Raw genomic sequence first — 15,971 nt, forward strand, 5'->3', positions numbered from 1 at the left:
CCTTGCTTTTGAGGCTGCTTTTGATGAAGGGATCAGAGTTTTTCAGCTCCCTGCCATTACATGTTGCTGTTGACCTCTACCTGCCTCTAGCTTTTAGAACTTTGTTTCCATTTCCATTTCTTTAGTGTGAAGGTTGGGGATGGGAATCTGTATTTTTAAAACCTCGGTGCCAACTGCTGTGTGCTGTTGTACTGTGGCTGACTTTCACCTCCCTTACATTTCCTGTTGTCTTTCTAGATGTGAATTGTCCTAAGTATCTGCTGGAGGGCATGGCCTCTGGACACACACATCTGTGGTATGGTAAATCCGGATTTGAGCAAATCAGCAACAGAGCCTCAGGAATTATTTATGCACCTAATGACCACTGATTGTAGTAGGAGGTAAGCCCCAGGCTCAGAATTTGTGCATGAGTTTTTCTGTGGCTAGCTGTGTCCCCTTCAAAATCAGAGTCTGGGTGTTCCTCTCCTCTGGAGAGATGTGTGATGATGTGAGGCTGTACAAGGACCTCAAACAGGAAGAATTCATTAAGTCTGCTTGCTAGTATCTCCAGCAAGCCACAGGCAAGTCAAACCTTTAGTCAAATACTTTGTAATAATTTATCTTAATGCCATCACATTAGATATCCCTCATTTCTTCTTGGTTTTCTTTTCCTCCCCTCTGAGCAGACCATGGCTTTTGGAGGTCCCTGTTCTGCTTTTCCTTGACCTCCAGACAAAGTTCCCAGAAGGCTGTCAAAATCTTCAGTCCTCCTGTATTTCATGTTATCTTCAAGTGGTCTGGCTTACAGCACTGGCCCTGGAGAAACCAGCAAGGGTGTGCAGGCAGTGGGCATCTGCAAATGGAAGGGTGCACGGGGACAGAAGCAACCTCGAGTACCATCCACATATAGCACCGGGGGAATTTACTCAAACTGACCCTTTCTTGGTACAGCTTGGAATTACAATACTCATAATACCTAACAATAGACCTTTTAATATTGCTGTTGTTGAAAAAGAGAAGTCAGAATGCCATTGGGGGATCAATTTTTAGCAGATGAAATTTGAAAATGTTACATTTTCACTTCTGTGCCACAGCTTGACTGGGTATAACATCTCAAGGTTATAGGAACACGTTTTATGCCTCCTTTTCCTTACCACTACAAGGAGTACCTCAATCATTGCCCACCTTTATGAACCAGCCAGAGATGCAAGTGAGACATAAATGCAAAAATCATATTATCGATATTGTATTATTATTTTTCCTAAGGAAATCATCGTTTTCCACAGAGCAGAGTACAGGATTTCATGTTTATTGTGTAATAATAGCTTTGTGTTGTGATGGTAAGTATGACACAGATACAGCTCTTCAGTGATGTACAGTACTCTTTCTTATCTCTAATTAAATGCTATTCCCTTGTATTGGAACATATTCTGTGATTACACATGTTTACTGTCTCTAAGTAACTTACCATCAAAAGCACTAACGAAAATCAGTGCCCAGAGCGACTTGTGCCTTTTGTCCTACTATCCCACACCTCTCTCATTTTTTTTTTTTTAATTATTATTTCTAGTTTCTCTTTCAAAAATTAAAGGGTTGAATTAAACACTTTTGTATGGATTTCCTCCAACCATCTCTGCTTTTGATCTAGGGACATGTACCTGTCTAGCTCTCTGCCCTTCCCCAGAACAGTAACCCCTGGGGATACCATAGAGCATAGAGATGATACAATTTAATAAAGTCACAATAAAACATCCAAGGCCTTTCATACTTTTTCACTTTCTTTAACTCAATTTATTTTTCATTTCATGGACAGAGATTTAGTCCTGGTATTAGTTTATGATTTTGCTGAAAGAATTACTGAACACATACAAAAAGGAAATATTATTTTTATTATTTATTTTGTGCCATGTATACCATAGGAAAAAAAAAAAAAGAGTTGAAATCACTTCAGTACCGCTGTGTTTTTCATTACAAAGTTATTACATATAGAAATTACTCCAAATTATCTGAAATGAATGGAAATTATGAGGTTTAAATTCCCCAGGTTACTGCAAGCACAGCACTGGAAATTTATTTTGTCATCTTGCTGAACATAATTGCTACAACAAAATTTCTTCCATTTTACAACCGCAGCATAACTTATTTATACCAGTGTTGTTGTAATTTTACATCAATAAGTTGCATGGGAAAGAGTACACAGGTGGTAATTGAAAACAATAATTTGTAGTGGGGTCCAGGTGGAACAGTTGGCTCAGAAAAGACTTCATTTGCTGCTCTGTAGATGCTTTGCATCTCTGCGGCCTCTGAGTATGGTACCACCAACCCTTTGGTCCACCCAGCTCTCGGGTGGACCAGTTCATCCCAAACTTTAAAGTGCCAGGTGAGGAGTGAGGAACAACCCACCCAGTGTCCTGGTGGTGACCTGTAGCTCCCAAGCAGAAGGAAAGTCAAGGTGTCTGGGGACCTGCGAAATCAGAGCAGGGACAGTGGCAATCAGGATCCTGATGCCAGGATCACACCCCTGCCATCACCACTGAGGCCACCTCCAAAGAGCTGAGAGGGGAGGAAGCACAGACCAGCCCTGGGCGTCTTGTTCTGGGGTGTGATGGCCAAGGCAGCTCCTGCCCTGCTTTTCAGCTCTGCTGTCCTCGATGAGTGCAGAGATAGGTGGCACTTGTTTGTCCACGGGAATGCTGTTATTTGATCATTTTCAATTAAGATGTGAGTAGTTGCCTGAGACACGAGCAATGACGTTCACATTCATACTTTGCTTCACTCTGTGTGAACAAGAATGTGTAATTTGGGTGCAATACACAAGCACTCCCAGGCCAGGCATCTGCACTTCTCTGTTCCCTAATTGTCAACAGGAATAATGAAACTGCAGAGGCTGCTACTGAATCCAGAAACCGATGAATTTCCCTGTTTGAGTTCAGCTGCCCAAGTTAAAATAAAAATAATAATAGCAATACTGATAATAACAACAAAAACAAGCAGCACCACCATTCATGTTACTATGAATACACCCTATTTGAATAAAATAAAGTAGGAAGAACAGAGAGGAATAAAGAACAAGAATGAATGAGGTGCCTTTCTTTTCTGATGTTCAGATTCAGATTTTCATGATTCACAAGAGACAGGCTGGAATGTTTCTGTCATGAGTTCAAGCTGAAGATTTCATTGCCACATTCAAAGCTTAGAGGCCTTTGTTATTTTAAACAATCCAAAGATTTCAAATCCTCTTAAAATCATCTGAGAAGAGGGAGAGAAGAAATTGGTTGAAACTTACACACTTACACTTGAAAGCAGAGGAGAGCTGTATGGATCCTGTATTTCAGGACATATAAGATCCAAGGAGTATGTATGGAGGAGGGGTTCTTTGTCCCCTCAAACCGAGTTTGCCACACCGAGTTGTGCATGAATCTCTGGACAGAGGAAATGTTATGCTTTTACATAATGGAGACAGTTTTAAAAGTACTTCTTTGGAGGAAAATATGTCTCGGTTTCTAGGAGGATGTAGTGTTATTTATTTATTTTCAGTGAAGCCTGTGCTAACTAGTGCTGGTTCACAAAGCTCAGCTTACTGCATTGAGCAGTGATGGCACTTGCTTTCCAAAGACACAAACAATCCTTGGACTGAATTCGTTAGGGAATTCATGCCAGCTTTTTTTTTTTTTTTAAAAAAAAAAAAAAGCCTCCCCAGCAACAGCAGATTTTGCCCATCTTCTTTTATTTTATTTATTTATTTATTTATTTTGTTGAATAACAATGACAAGCCCAAAATTATGTGGATGCCCAAGTGGCATCCTCGGTGGCATCCTTAGTTACAGCAGATGGGACGCCTGACCGGTACTGGGATCCTGGAAGGTGTGTTCCCCTCTACCTTTGCCTGTGTACACGCAGATGCAGGTGGCCTGGTGTGGGATGTGTGCTGATCACCCTCCTCTCACTCTGACATGGCTCTGAGCAAATTGAGGTGCTAGAGAAATTTATTACAGGGCTTTCAGAGAGAGCCTCAAAGGTAGGGGCAAGTCTTACTCTCCCTGTAGTCCCTGGGGGTCTCCTCACAATGGGAACTCAGCTGATTTTCTACTGCTGGAAAGTCTGAATCTCAAACAGACCAAATTATGTCTTTAGAAATGTACTTTTTAAACTGAAGAAGGAAGTCAGGCCCCAATCCTGCATTTTGTCTGATCAAAAAAAAAAAATCAAAAATAAAACCCAGTGGTTTTCTTCTTGCTTGCTGGTTCTGTGATTCATTTTTTGGGGTGTGTGTGTATGTGAGTGAAACAGGCATTGCTTTTGTTTTTGTTTTCCTTGTTTTAAGTGAAAAAAAGGTTTGGAAATAAAACTGAGTCCCAACATTTGGACAACTATCTAGTATGCTTACCACTTGGGAAGAGTTGGAAAAATGAAGGATTGTGCAGGGAAGAAAAAAAAGTAAGAATGAACAAACAAACAACAAACAAAAAACTCAGGTCCATTGAATAAGAAGGGGACTCTGGGGAAGGCTTAGAATGTAAATGTTGAGGAAATCTCATTTTTGAAATTCACTCCTGGAAACATTAGCAAGTGACAGCCACCAAAAATGAAGGGACACCAAATGTCTTGAAAACACAGTACAATCTGCATCACTTTTGCCTCTTTCCAAAATGTCTCAGGAATGAAGCAGGGGATAATACATTATCCTCTTAAGCCTTCATTTCACTGCACCCTAAAACGTACCAGTGTCATGGAAAAGAAAATCAAGTGAATAAATGTTGCAATTTATATATATTTGAATAGGTAACAAGAACAATTTTACTGTTTGCCATAAATGAAAAAAAAACACCAAATCATTCCTCTGATTGAGGTTCTGAAGCTCTGTTTACGGCTGCAAAGTGATTTGATACAAAAAAATTACACATTTTGAGTTATTATATCACCCAGAAATTTGATGCCACTTAACTATGTAATTTTCAGAAATGATATAAAACCATTGCAGAAAAATATTCAGGGAAGCCCAAAAGACCTCTTTTTATCTTTTTTTTATGGGTCTAAAATGAGAACTCGCAGAGATCCTTGCACTGTATGTGAAGGCTGAACTGCCACCTCGGGAGCTTTATTAATATGTATGTAAATATGATCTGGTTAGATCCTGTGCTTCTGTGTCTTTTCACAAGGTGGAGCGGCTAACTAAGCCGATCAGATCAACGCCCTGTGTTTATTCTTCTTTTTTTTTTTTTTTTTCTTTTCTTTCTTCTTCTTTTCTTTCCCAAGCATCAACATTTAAAGATTCAAAGAGAATGAGGTCAGCAGCCTCATTCATCTCAAGACTGTCTCAAACCTCTTTCCTTCCTTCCTTCCTTCCTTCCTTCCTTCCTTCCTTCCTTCCTTCCTTCCTTCCTTCCTTCCTTCCTTCCTTCCTTCCTTCCTTCCTTCCTTCCTTCCTTCCTTCCTTCCTTCCTTCCTTCCTTCCTTCCTTCCTTCCTTCCTTCCTTCCTTCCTTCCTTCCTTCCTTCCTTCCTTCCTTCCTTCCTTCCTTCCTTCCTTCCTTTTCTTCCCTCTCCCTCTCTTCTCTCTCCCAACTCCCAGACTTGTATCAAAAACAATCTACTTAGCACGAGCTTTCTCAGTAAAGATTGGGAAGAAACTAAAATCACATCACACAGAATCTGCAGCTCCATTTTTTCTTCCACAGAAAAGTTATTTGAGCAAATGGGGAGAAAGTGGAAATGCATTCAAAATGTGTCCAAGTGACACAACAAGCTTATCTTCCGTGAGGATATCGGGACTTCCTCTTTACACTGATCCCACTGTTATTTATGTATCTACATCCGTGCCAAATTTTAGCTAAAGACATTGCATGATTTTGAAAAATGAAAAGAAAGAGAAACCCAGAAGCTGAGAATGTGTGTGCTGAGAGTTCTTGACTCAGCATGCCTCGCGTGTAGGGTGAAATGGAATATTTAACATCGTATTAGCTTGTTTTCCCCTATGATAAGGACGGTGTTTCTAGATGAGAACTCTTCAAATCCCTGGCATATTATGAAGACAGAGAAGATGATTACCCTAATACAAGATATTTTGTGCATGCAAGCGCTTTCCCCTGTAATTTAAACAAGGGACAAACAGCAAGCAGCACCTTTACAGAGAGCAATGAGCTTGCTCTCTTCTTGCAGGTTATGTTCCCTCTTTACCTTTTTATTTTTTATTTTTTTAAATTTTTAATTTTTTAGTTATATTTTTTGGCATGGGGAGCCTCGTCTCCTGCTTTGCAGACCGGTGGCGGGGTGGGGGCCGGGGGGACACCGGCCCTTTCCCCATCGCGGCCGTGCTGCCCAGGACAAAGGGGGGCGATGCCGGGGGCAGCCCTCGGGGACCCCGAGCCCTCGGCGGGGCTGCTGCGGCGGGGGGGGACAAGGCAACGGCGGGGCCAGCTGCAGATGGAGGCGGGTCGAGGGATAGGTCAAGGTTAGAAAGAGCCTGCTATTGATCTGGCTTTGAACGCGAGACAGGGAGAGCAGAGAGACTAAAGGGGGAGCTGTGAGACAAGACATTAACAGCTTTCAGTGCTAATGATCACAAGTGCCAGACAGGGGAGGAAAGAGGAGACTGAGAAATCACTTTGGATTTTTTTTTTTTATTATTCCTCCCCCCTCCCCCCCTTCCCTATTGGGATGTATTTTCGGAGGGAGGAGGAGGAGGCGGCCGGAGGAAGGTTCACCCCGGCAGCCCTGCCCGCAGCCTGCGAGGCGCTGCGGCCGGGAGGGGGGCTCCGGCGGCCCCCCCGGCCCGGGCAGCCCCTGGTCAATCATTGCCGGCCCTTATCTCCCGCTCCGAGAGCCCACTGGAAGACACTGGTTAATCAACAGATGATGCCCAGCAACTTCCCGATAAGCTCCCTGCGGCTCGCCGAGAAGCGGCTGCGCTCTCTGCGAGCCGGACTTTGCACCTCCGAGGGCAAAAAGTGCCCCCCCGCCCCAATTCCCCTCCAGTTCCCCTCTTGCACTCACTATCCCCTCGCCCTTAAGGAACAGGGGGACAAGGGGAGGGCAGCCCCCAGCCCTGGGTGCAGAGGGCAGCGCAGGGGAGCCCCTTCCCTTTGCTCCCCCGGCCCCGCAGGCTCGGCCGAAGCATCCCCGAGGGGGCCACCCCCGTGTGTCCCGGGGGCCTCGGCTACCATCGTCCCCCCGGCACAGCTGTGCTTGGGGCTACAGGCCCCCTTCATTCACCCTGCTCGTTATTTTTTTTTTTTTCTTTTTTTTCCACGCAGGACCCCGGGAAACCACGGCGAAAACCTCACTCGGCAGCTTATAAGCGCTGCTCGCTGCGGTTTGCCGTGTGCTGGTAGCGGCCGAGGGCTGAGCCGGGGCGCGGGGGGTGGGGGGGGGGCCGAGCCCACGGAAGGGCCTGGGAACTGGGGGGCCGGCTGGGCGCCCCGTCGGGGATAGGGGGCTGGGGACAGGGGACAAGGGACAGGGGACAGGAGGCCGGGGGCTGGCAGCAGCGAACCGCGAGGTGTGAGCGGGTGTGCGGGTGGGGATAGGGAAAGGCAGATTTGCTGGAGGAGGCGAGAGCGGGGCTGTTTAGCCAAATTTTCCTCAAAGCTGATTAAGGGCACCGAGATGAATTCTGGTCCCCTAAGGCTCTCATGCGATTTCATACCAAAAAAAAAAAATAATAATTATATATTCATTTAACGGAGAAAGTAAACGACACGACTGCAGAGCGGCTCTCCTGGCGTGCTCCGGGTGGAGGCTGGGTTTCTTGGGTTTCTGCTCCATCTGCCTGCAGCCCCCAGCCCTCCCCCTCTCCCCGCTCCTCTCGCCCTGTCCAGACGTGGTGCTGAAAGCTCTTTGCACGAGCAATTTGCTTGTCTGGGGAGGGAGAGAAAAAAAAATAAAATAGAAAAAAAAAAAAAAGAAAAGAAAAAAGATAATCGGAGGAACTGGGCTGGGAGAGCGGAGGTAGAGGGGAAAAAGTTGGTTCCCAAGAATCTCCCAAGTTAGAGGCGCACGCAGCTGTGGGCATTTACCTGCGTGGGAAATAGGAGGAAAAGTGCACCGAGATGCGGTCCCTGGGAACTCGGCGTCTCCCGATTCGCGGCCGAGACTTTAATTCCTCCAAGAGAAATCCTCGCCGCCAGGATTTTAAGGAAAAGGGGGTGGGAAAGCAGGTCGGAGTGTGTGTGTGTGTGCGTGTGCGGCTCGGAGCGTGTGCGCGCGTGTCCCGCTCCCATCACACTTTTAGCGAGAGAGGAGGAAAGGAAAAAAAAAAAAAAAAAGGAAGAAAAAAAAAACACCTCTCCCCAGCCCACACAGACACTGGTGTTGGTGCAAAACTGTTGGAAAGAAACGCAGGGGGAACGCGCCGGCCGCCGAGGAGCTGCGGCGGCGCCTGGAGGGACGGGCTGCCCGAGCCTGCCCGCGGCTTCTGCCGGCTCCGCACCGCGATGGGGAACGGCGGGGGCACCGGCACCGGCCCCGGCTCCCCCGGCACCGGCAGGGGCACGGGCACGGGCAGGGCCGGGCGGCTCTCCGCATCCTCCCCTCCGCGCCTCCATCCCTCGGCCGCCGGCCCCCGGCAGCCGCCCCCGCCCCGGGCCGCCCCCGGCCGAGCCCCCCCCGGGCTCGGGGAAGTTTGGCCGTGCGGGAAGGATGCGGCTTTCTGCTCCCCCCCCCTCTTTCCCCTTTCCCTCCGCTTAGGCGAGAAAGCAGCAAGCGCACAAAGCCCGGAGCTGCTCCCCGCTCCGTGCATGTGCTTTAGTTTGTGCGCGAGTGTGTGCGAGCGCGTGTGTGCGAGTGTGTGTGCGTGTGTGTGTGTGCGAGTGGCGTTTCTTGTTCTCTTGCAGGGTACAATGTTAAAAAGCCACCGCTAGTCGCCCCCAGTGCTCCTACTCTCTGGGTCTTTTTGTCTCTAGTGCAGATTAAACGTCACGTCCGCACTTGAACTTGAATTTTATCCCATTGTACAGAGGCAGCCCCAGCCATAGAGAGACAGAGCGCTCCCAGAGAACCAGGACTCCGCCATCTTCACATTGCAATATATAATAGTAATAGCCAGCACCAGCCCAGCTGCACTGGGGGCTTCCTTCCTTCCAGTCCCAGTGCCAGGCGAGGGGGGAAGAGTGCAAAGTGGTGCAGGAGCACTGGCAATCCAAAAGCACCAGGGCAAAGCAGTGCCACTTGAGCTGGGAAAGAGGAGACACAGTTTTGGCTACCCCTTTTCAAAAAAAATCTCTCTATATATCTACCCAGCAAGGGTCAATCTCTGAAAAACATTTTTTTTGGCATTTTTTTTTTTTTGTGTGTGGGCAATCCCAATTCAAGTACTTTTTTTTTTTTTTATATTCCTGCTTTTTTCTTTTTTTTTCTTTTTTCTTTTTTTCTTTTTTTTCTTTTTTTTTCCTTTTTTTTTTTTTTTTTTTTTTTTTTTTTTTTTTTAACCCTCCTGGTGGAAAAGCGCACTTGCCAATTTGCCAAGCACTCTGGAAAGAGGGAAAGAGAAAAGTGTCACTGGCGGTGCATATCCTCCTAAGTTCAAGAAGAGATTTGGAAGTCCAAGTGGCAGAAGCGGTGGAGAAAAGACAGTGTGTGAAAGAGAGAGGAAAAAAGAGCGAGAAAGCTTTTCCTGATGATGATGATTTTTAATTGAGAGGAGATCCCATCCAGTGCACCACAGCAGCGACAAAAAGGAGGTGTTATTTTTTTTTTTCTTTTAATTTTTATTTTTTTGAAAGAAGAAGAACTCGGTAAAGAAGAAGAAGAAGAAAGAGGAAAAAAAAAGAGGAGGAGGATCGGCCCCCAACACATCCCCCCAGACCAGTGCAGCTCTCCAGGCGATGCCAGTGTAAATGCCAGGGCAATGTCCCGTCGCAAGCAGGGAAACCCGCAGCACTTGTCACAAAGAGAGATTATCACACGTAAGTTTGAACTTGGAACCAGATCGAGCCGAAATCAAGGAGCAAAATTAGGGAAGGGGAGGAAGCGGGCTTGGGGGGGGGGGGATAGGGGGGGGCTCCAGGAGAAACCAAAGCTAGTAAATGACTTCAGAGAGAGGGAGAGGAGAAGGGAATTAAAGAGGGGAGGGGGGTGTGCGGCTAGGGGGGATGGGCTGGGGGTGGAGGGGGGGGAGAAGCCCGAAGTTTTGCCGTGCGTTTGCAGCGGTGCGGAGGTGAGGCGGGCGGGCGGGCAGCGCCGAGCGGTGCCGAGCGGAGCGGGGGAAAGGCGCTGCCGGCGGGGGGCGGCGGGGGGCTCCCCCCGAGGGGACGCGGGGCCGTGCCGGGCCGGGCCGGGCCGTACCGGGCCGTAGGGGCTCCGCAGCTCGCCCCCGGCCCCGCTCCTCGCTCCCCGCACCGGGGTTGCAAAGCGGAGCGCTGGGAAAAGTTGGCCGGGAGCCTGGCATCGGCGTGACAGCCGGGGCTGGTGGGGGGGGCGAGGGATGCGGGGGGGGTTCGGGGAGGATCAAGGTGGGCAGCGGGGCCGGGGAGGGGTGTGGGGGGAAGAGGAGAGGCCGGGGGATTTGATGGGAAGCACATGGAGGCGGTGGGCCGGCCGAGAGGCAGGCGCCGAGCCCCCCGGTGCGGGGCAGGTAGATGGGCAGGATGCAGCCCCAGGTGCAGTGGAGGGGGGTCCCCGTCCTGCAAAAGGCGGGGGGAGGCACGACGGGCTCGGCTGGGGCTAGAGGCAGGGCAGGGAGTGCAGAGGAGCCGGGGGAAGGCGGGGGTGCCTGCTGGGGAGCGGAGGGGGGGTGCAGAGAGGAGAGCCGAGGCGGCGGAGGGGGCACGAAACGCGGGCCGGGCGGCGGGGCAGCAGCGGGGGCTGCACTTTGCCGAAGCTCCCATTGTGAAATGCAAACACACATCACCACCCTCCCCCCCCCAAAAAAAAAAAAAAAAGATAAATCGGAGGAAGGGAAGGAGCCCCCCCGCCCCCCCACCCCCCCCAGCATCCCCCCTCTCCTCCCAGCTCCCACCCTACACCCTACAGAGGGGCGAGCGGGCGGCTGTAGGCAGAGCCGGGGCAGGTCTCCCCAAAACCGGGCACCCCTCTCTGAGCTCCCGGGGCCTCTTCCACGGCTGAAGGGGGGGCTCCGGCTGAGGACCCCCCAGCACTCCCCGCTGCTCCTCCGCCACTGGGCCGCGGGGACAACCGGGGGAGGGGGGGTCCTGCACTTCCCCCCGAAAGCATCGGACCCGCTCGAGGTGGGGGGTGTTAGGAAAGCAGAGCAAGCCTTGGGGAGGTTGTTGGGGGGAGCTGAGGCCGGTTTGAGGCCCCGCACCCCACCGGGGAGGCCGGCCGGACCCCCCCCCCCCCCCGACGTGTCCGCAAGTTGCTGTGCTGCGGGGGGCGGCGGCGCGCACGGAGCCAGCCCCGGGCTGAGCCTGAGCCGCGGCGGATCCGAATATTTATGTTCCGATTTTAAAGAATTTAAATAAATAAATAAAATATTCCCCCGGCTTCTCTCCCCTCCCCTGAAAGCCAAGAATAGGAGCCATCTGCCAGGAGCATTTGGTGCTTGCGAGCTCCTCTCTTTCTTTGTTACCGGTGATAAATTTCTGTTTGTAAGATTTCCTCGCGACCCGATGTATATATACCTATATCATTTTTCCACTTCCCGGGAGATTTTTTGTTTGTTTGTTTTCGTAGGTGAGGGTTTTGGGGAAACGGTGCGAGTCCCGAAATTTCAATTTCTTTCACTCTTTCTGTCTTTCCTTTTTTTTTTTTTTTTGGTGTGCTCCTTTATTTTTTTAACCCGTTCCTCCCCCCCCTCTCCCCCCTCCCCCCGAGCCCATCAGCTGGTGGAACACTGGAACACAAATGAAGATGCATCTGGTATTCAGCTCTCTTTCTGGGGGGTTTGTTTTTAATTCATTGTTATTTGGGAGCCAGATTTGCATCACCATAAAAGGTGGATTCCCCCCACACACACTCCCTCTTCATTAATTGCATTTTTGTTTTTAATCATCCGGTTCAGAAAACGCGTTTCCCTTTTTCTTGGTGCTCCCCCCCCCCAACCCCCCCAATTTCTTATTTTTTAAGAAAAAGCATCAACAACCTGAACCCTCTCTAAATCGCCCTGTGCAATTTCTCCTACTTCTTTTCTGTCTCAGTTGTGAGGAGATGTGGGGTGTTGAAAGGGGGGTGTGCGGAAAATCTGGTTTGTTGCGCACGTCTGAATTTGTTTCAAGGGGTGAAACATTTCTTTTCTTGCTGCTGTTTCTGCTGGGGGGGGGGGAGGTGGGGTGGAGGAGAGAGCCAGGTAGGTTTGTTCTTCCAATTTGATCTCCTTTTCCGATCGCTTTACTTGAAAGTAAATTATGAGGCAGGAGAGCATTAAAAGGTGCTGAGGAGCTGCGTGTACAATGGGTTTAGCGGGGAGGCTGGGGAGGAATGGAGAGCAGAGTGGTACGCAGCTTCCCTCCCTCCCCTCTTGTATTTATCTATCTCTCCATCCTGAGGAAGCTGGCGGAGAAATCAGGCTGCATACTGAACAGTGGCAGAAAAAAATGAAGGTATCCAGGGGAGGAGGGGATGGGAGCCGGGGGGGGCTGCGGCTGGGGCTGGGGTTGGGGCTTGGGGGAGCAGGAAGCGCAGGCATTTTAGCGCACAGGCGCTGAGCCTCAGCTGCAGGCGTGCAGGAGGGGGGCTTGCCATCCCCGCACTTCTCGGGAAGGTGTCATTCGTGGGGGCAAAGCAGCCAGCAGACCGGCCTCTGCGAGGGGGAGTTGGGAAAGTAGCAGGCAGCGGAATAGGAAACCAAAACACTTGCAACAAAATAAACCCAGCCCCAAGCCAAGCCCCCAAAGCTGGGATGAATTGGTGCTGTTTCCTGAAATCTTGCATTTATGTCATGTTTAGCTTGGGCTTTTTTTTTTTTTTTTTTTCTTTTTTTTTTCCCCTCTCCCTCTTTGGCATCTGTCAGGAGAGTTGCATCTCAGGATGGATTGGAGGTCTGTGCCAGGCAAAGAAAGAGAGATAGGGAGAGAGATGAGGAGAGAGAGAAAGAGAAGGGTTTTCTGACACCGCTCAGCTGGAGTTTATTGGGTTTCATGCTCTTGGTATTCAGAGAAACGTTTAGATCCTGAGTGTAAGACAAACAAACAAACACAAAAAGCAGAGAGGCTGCAACGTAGCCGTGCTCCAGAGTTTCAGTGTCTCATTTGCACAGTGGTCTTTAAGGCTGCAAAACTGAGTGGCCTGTTTGTCCTTGCCAGGCTCGCCCAGGCAGCCTTGTAATAGATGCATGTGCAGCACAAAAAGGGGAGACACACGTGGGGAGAAAAGAGCAGCTCTGGACCTCTCCTCAGTGATGGTGGACAGAACAAACTTGGTAGCTGAGCTCACTTAAATGGGTGGACAAAGCAAAAGAGGCAATTAGGTAGAGAAAGAGGAAACTGAGCTGTAGAGCTGCTCTGTGCAAAGAAACGTTAGTTTGGTTTGATTCAAATTGCTGATTTTCCAGCTTAAGATCTTCTTTTTTTAACTTGAGAAATCTGCTTTCAGACTAGCCCTGCATTTTGCATTTGAAGGAAATGCGAAAAATGAGAGCATGTGAAAAGCTCACTGATAGCAGTTTTGCAGAAGGCGGCAAAGCAAGAACGTTTCTGTAGGGCAGCAGCAAAGGCTGGGAGGGAAAGGCAGAGTGAAATCATACAATGATTTCCACCTGGAGGTGGAGAGCCAGGTTTCCCAAGAAGGCTCTTCAATACCTGGTCAACAGGTTCCCTAGGAAGAGTAATAATTTCCTATACCATTTTGTATTTGTATGTAGTCATTAGAAATAATAATGAAAAACACTAGGATTTTTTGCATGTCAAAGTTTTGCAGATTGCTTCAAGGAGCTTCTCTTAAAATGCATTTAGATTCAGTGCAATTAATACACTTTTTTCACAGAAAAAACCCACACCAATGTAATTAACTCTCATGCAAAGAGAACATAAGCTGTGACTGAAGATTTAGAGAGGAAATTATTTTGGAGATGGCTGACTTTTTCATAATACCCGCACAGTTGTGCACAGAAAAGCCTAACGCGTTTTTGAAAGACATTACATGTGTCGGCTTTAAATAGGACAGGAAAAAAAAAAAAAAGAGGTTGCGTGCGGTTGATTTCCAGGTTGCTTTTCATTTGGATATATTTATATCTGACATGTAAGATGAAAAAAATACTGGCATATTTTCATAGTTTCAGGTGTTTAAAAATATTTTTGAAAAACTGATGCGGAGTAACTAGATTGTGGATCCTGATTGTTTTGTCCTTTTTGCTTGATGTGCTCAGTGGCTTAAATAGATGTACAGCGGGTGAGAAATCATTTTGCATTTTTTCGCTGGTCGGCAGATGCAGAGCATATTTTGTCAGGCTTATTTAAATATTGAGAAATAAAGTCTTAAAGCTTTTACAACCTGGCTGCCTTCAAGCAGGAACGGTTGGAGCCCTTGTCTTGTGCAGAATGGATGCTCCTCCGCAGAACAAAGGGTTGTCTTGTGGCATATATGACAATAATTATGACTTAGAGGAGTGTGCGCTCACACAAGTACAAATTATTGATATCAGTTACCGACTTCGGTTGACACCTCCTCGGCAAGTCTTCCTCGGGCCGAGCTCGCAAACCTTTTCGGTCAACCAAACGCTTCGCACAGCTCGCCGACTTCCCTTCCCCGTTTCCTATCTCGATCGCTTTGCTCTCCGCGCTGTTTGTTGATAGAAAAGACTTTCCAAAATAAACTTTGCTGGCTCGCAGTTGCCTCGCAGGGCTGCCTGGTGCCCCGGCCGCAAGTGGCGGCTGCTGACGACTAGGGGGAGCTCGCAGCCCGTCTGATGCGGGGACGGCGCCGGCCCCGCCGCCGCCGCTGCTGCGCGGGATGCTCAGCCCTGGGAAATAGCAGCCGGAGCTCAGGCACTTCACGGCGCTGCAAAATGTTTGCAGTGTAAAGTTGTAGTATCGATTTTCATGCGAAGATCTATAGAGCGCTAGCTGAGAGGGGGGCTGCGAGCGAGGCAGATCTATTTTTAGCTAAAGCGCGGCTGATTAATTGACTCGGGCGGACAGGAGTTTTTAATTAAAATTAGTTTTTAACAATGCTTTTTATTGCCAGCGTACAGTGTTTAAATTCTCAATTTGTTGTCAGATAGCGATCGGGGTAATGATACTTGAACACGAGCGAGTCTCCGTGTGTCTGGGGGAAGCCCACGTAGATGCGCTTGCTTGTTTCAGCAGACGTGAACACCGAGAGAAAGAGAGCTGGGGTCCTGGGAGAAGGTGTGCACGGCAATAAGGTGGACACATGCACGCACCATTTGGGGTTGCTTACATGCCAGAAAGCCACATGTGCCCCTGCCGAGAGGATCTGCTGTTGGATAGTTCACCGTACTTTGATCCTCTCAGGTCCTTATAACATAAAACCCTGCAGCTCCTGCAAAAGAAAATAAGCATTTCTTTCCTGAAGAAATAAACACAAATCCACGTATGTCATGTAGAAGTTGCAGCTTGCAGGCTGCTCCACTGAGCTTGTGCTCTTCTCCGCTTGTCTGATTGCCCGCCATAGACGGACTTTAGCGGGACGCTTTCTTGCCCAAACATATAATTTTGCGGTGTACGCATGGGAAGCTTTGATCGCTGGATGTCAGGGTAGAAGGTTTACTTCACCCAATATGAGAAAGTCATCAAATCATGGTATTGTTAACGTATCATAAGAGTATTTTTATTTTTAGGGCTCAATATGGGGATGAAGGTTATCCCAAGACAGGAAAGCGCGCTTTCTTCTAACCTGAAAGAGAAATAAATTAGGTCAGACGAAAGATCAGGGCTGTCGCCAACTGTAAAAAAACCTTTCACTCTTGGGTAGAGGGGGCCAGCAATTTATCTGATGATTTCTCTACTTCATTTAGTGTTTGAATCAAGCTCGTTGGAAGCATATACACAGCAGCCAGCTCATTTGACAGACCTGTAACATGAAGAGCACGGTGCCTCGGCCTCTGGTGAGGCAAACGTTCCCCAGCTATAGGGAAAACTT

At 48.6% G+C, this 15,971-nt stretch overlaps 1 protein-coding gene and 1 long non-coding RNA gene across 9 annotated transcripts in view; one reads left to right on the forward strand and one right to left on the reverse strand.

Moving 5' to 3' along the window:
• Positions 1-1,858: 1,858 nt before the first annotated feature.
• Positions 1,859-8,937, reverse strand: LOC113843705 (uncharacterized). The gene is made up of 2 exons (XR_003497405.3): positions 7,994-8,937; positions 1,859-2,443 (listed from the first exon to the last, which is right to left on the reverse strand). It is a non-coding gene; the product is annotated as an uncharacterized lncRNA (long non-coding RNA).
• A 429-nt stretch (positions 8,938-9,366) lies between these two features.
• Positions 9,367-15,971, forward strand: part of BCL11B (BCL11 transcription factor B) — a 95,897-nt gene continuing 89,292 nt past the window's right edge. For 3 of the 8 annotated variants that reach the window (XM_005020749.4, XM_013100713.4, XM_072038314.1), the window contains exon 1: positions 9,368-9,880. In XM_005020749.4, the coding sequence (XP_005020806.1) occupies positions 9,823-9,880 (58 nt within the window). In that variant the 5' untranslated portion in view covers positions 9,368-9,822. Of the gene's footprint in view, positions 9,881-10,091; positions 10,132-12,198; positions 12,473-15,971 lie in introns of those variants that run through there. The other 5 variants (XM_027457788.3, XM_027457789.3, XM_027457791.3 and 2 more) reach the window with 3 other exon arrangements.

Source organism: Anas platyrhynchos, chromosome 5 (assembly GCF_047663525.1).
Source record: "Anas platyrhynchos isolate ZD024472 breed Pekin duck chromosome 5, IASCAAS_PekinDuck_T2T, whole genome shotgun sequence".
Taxonomy (NCBI): domain Eukaryota; kingdom Metazoa; phylum Chordata; class Aves; order Anseriformes; family Anatidae; genus Anas; species Anas platyrhynchos.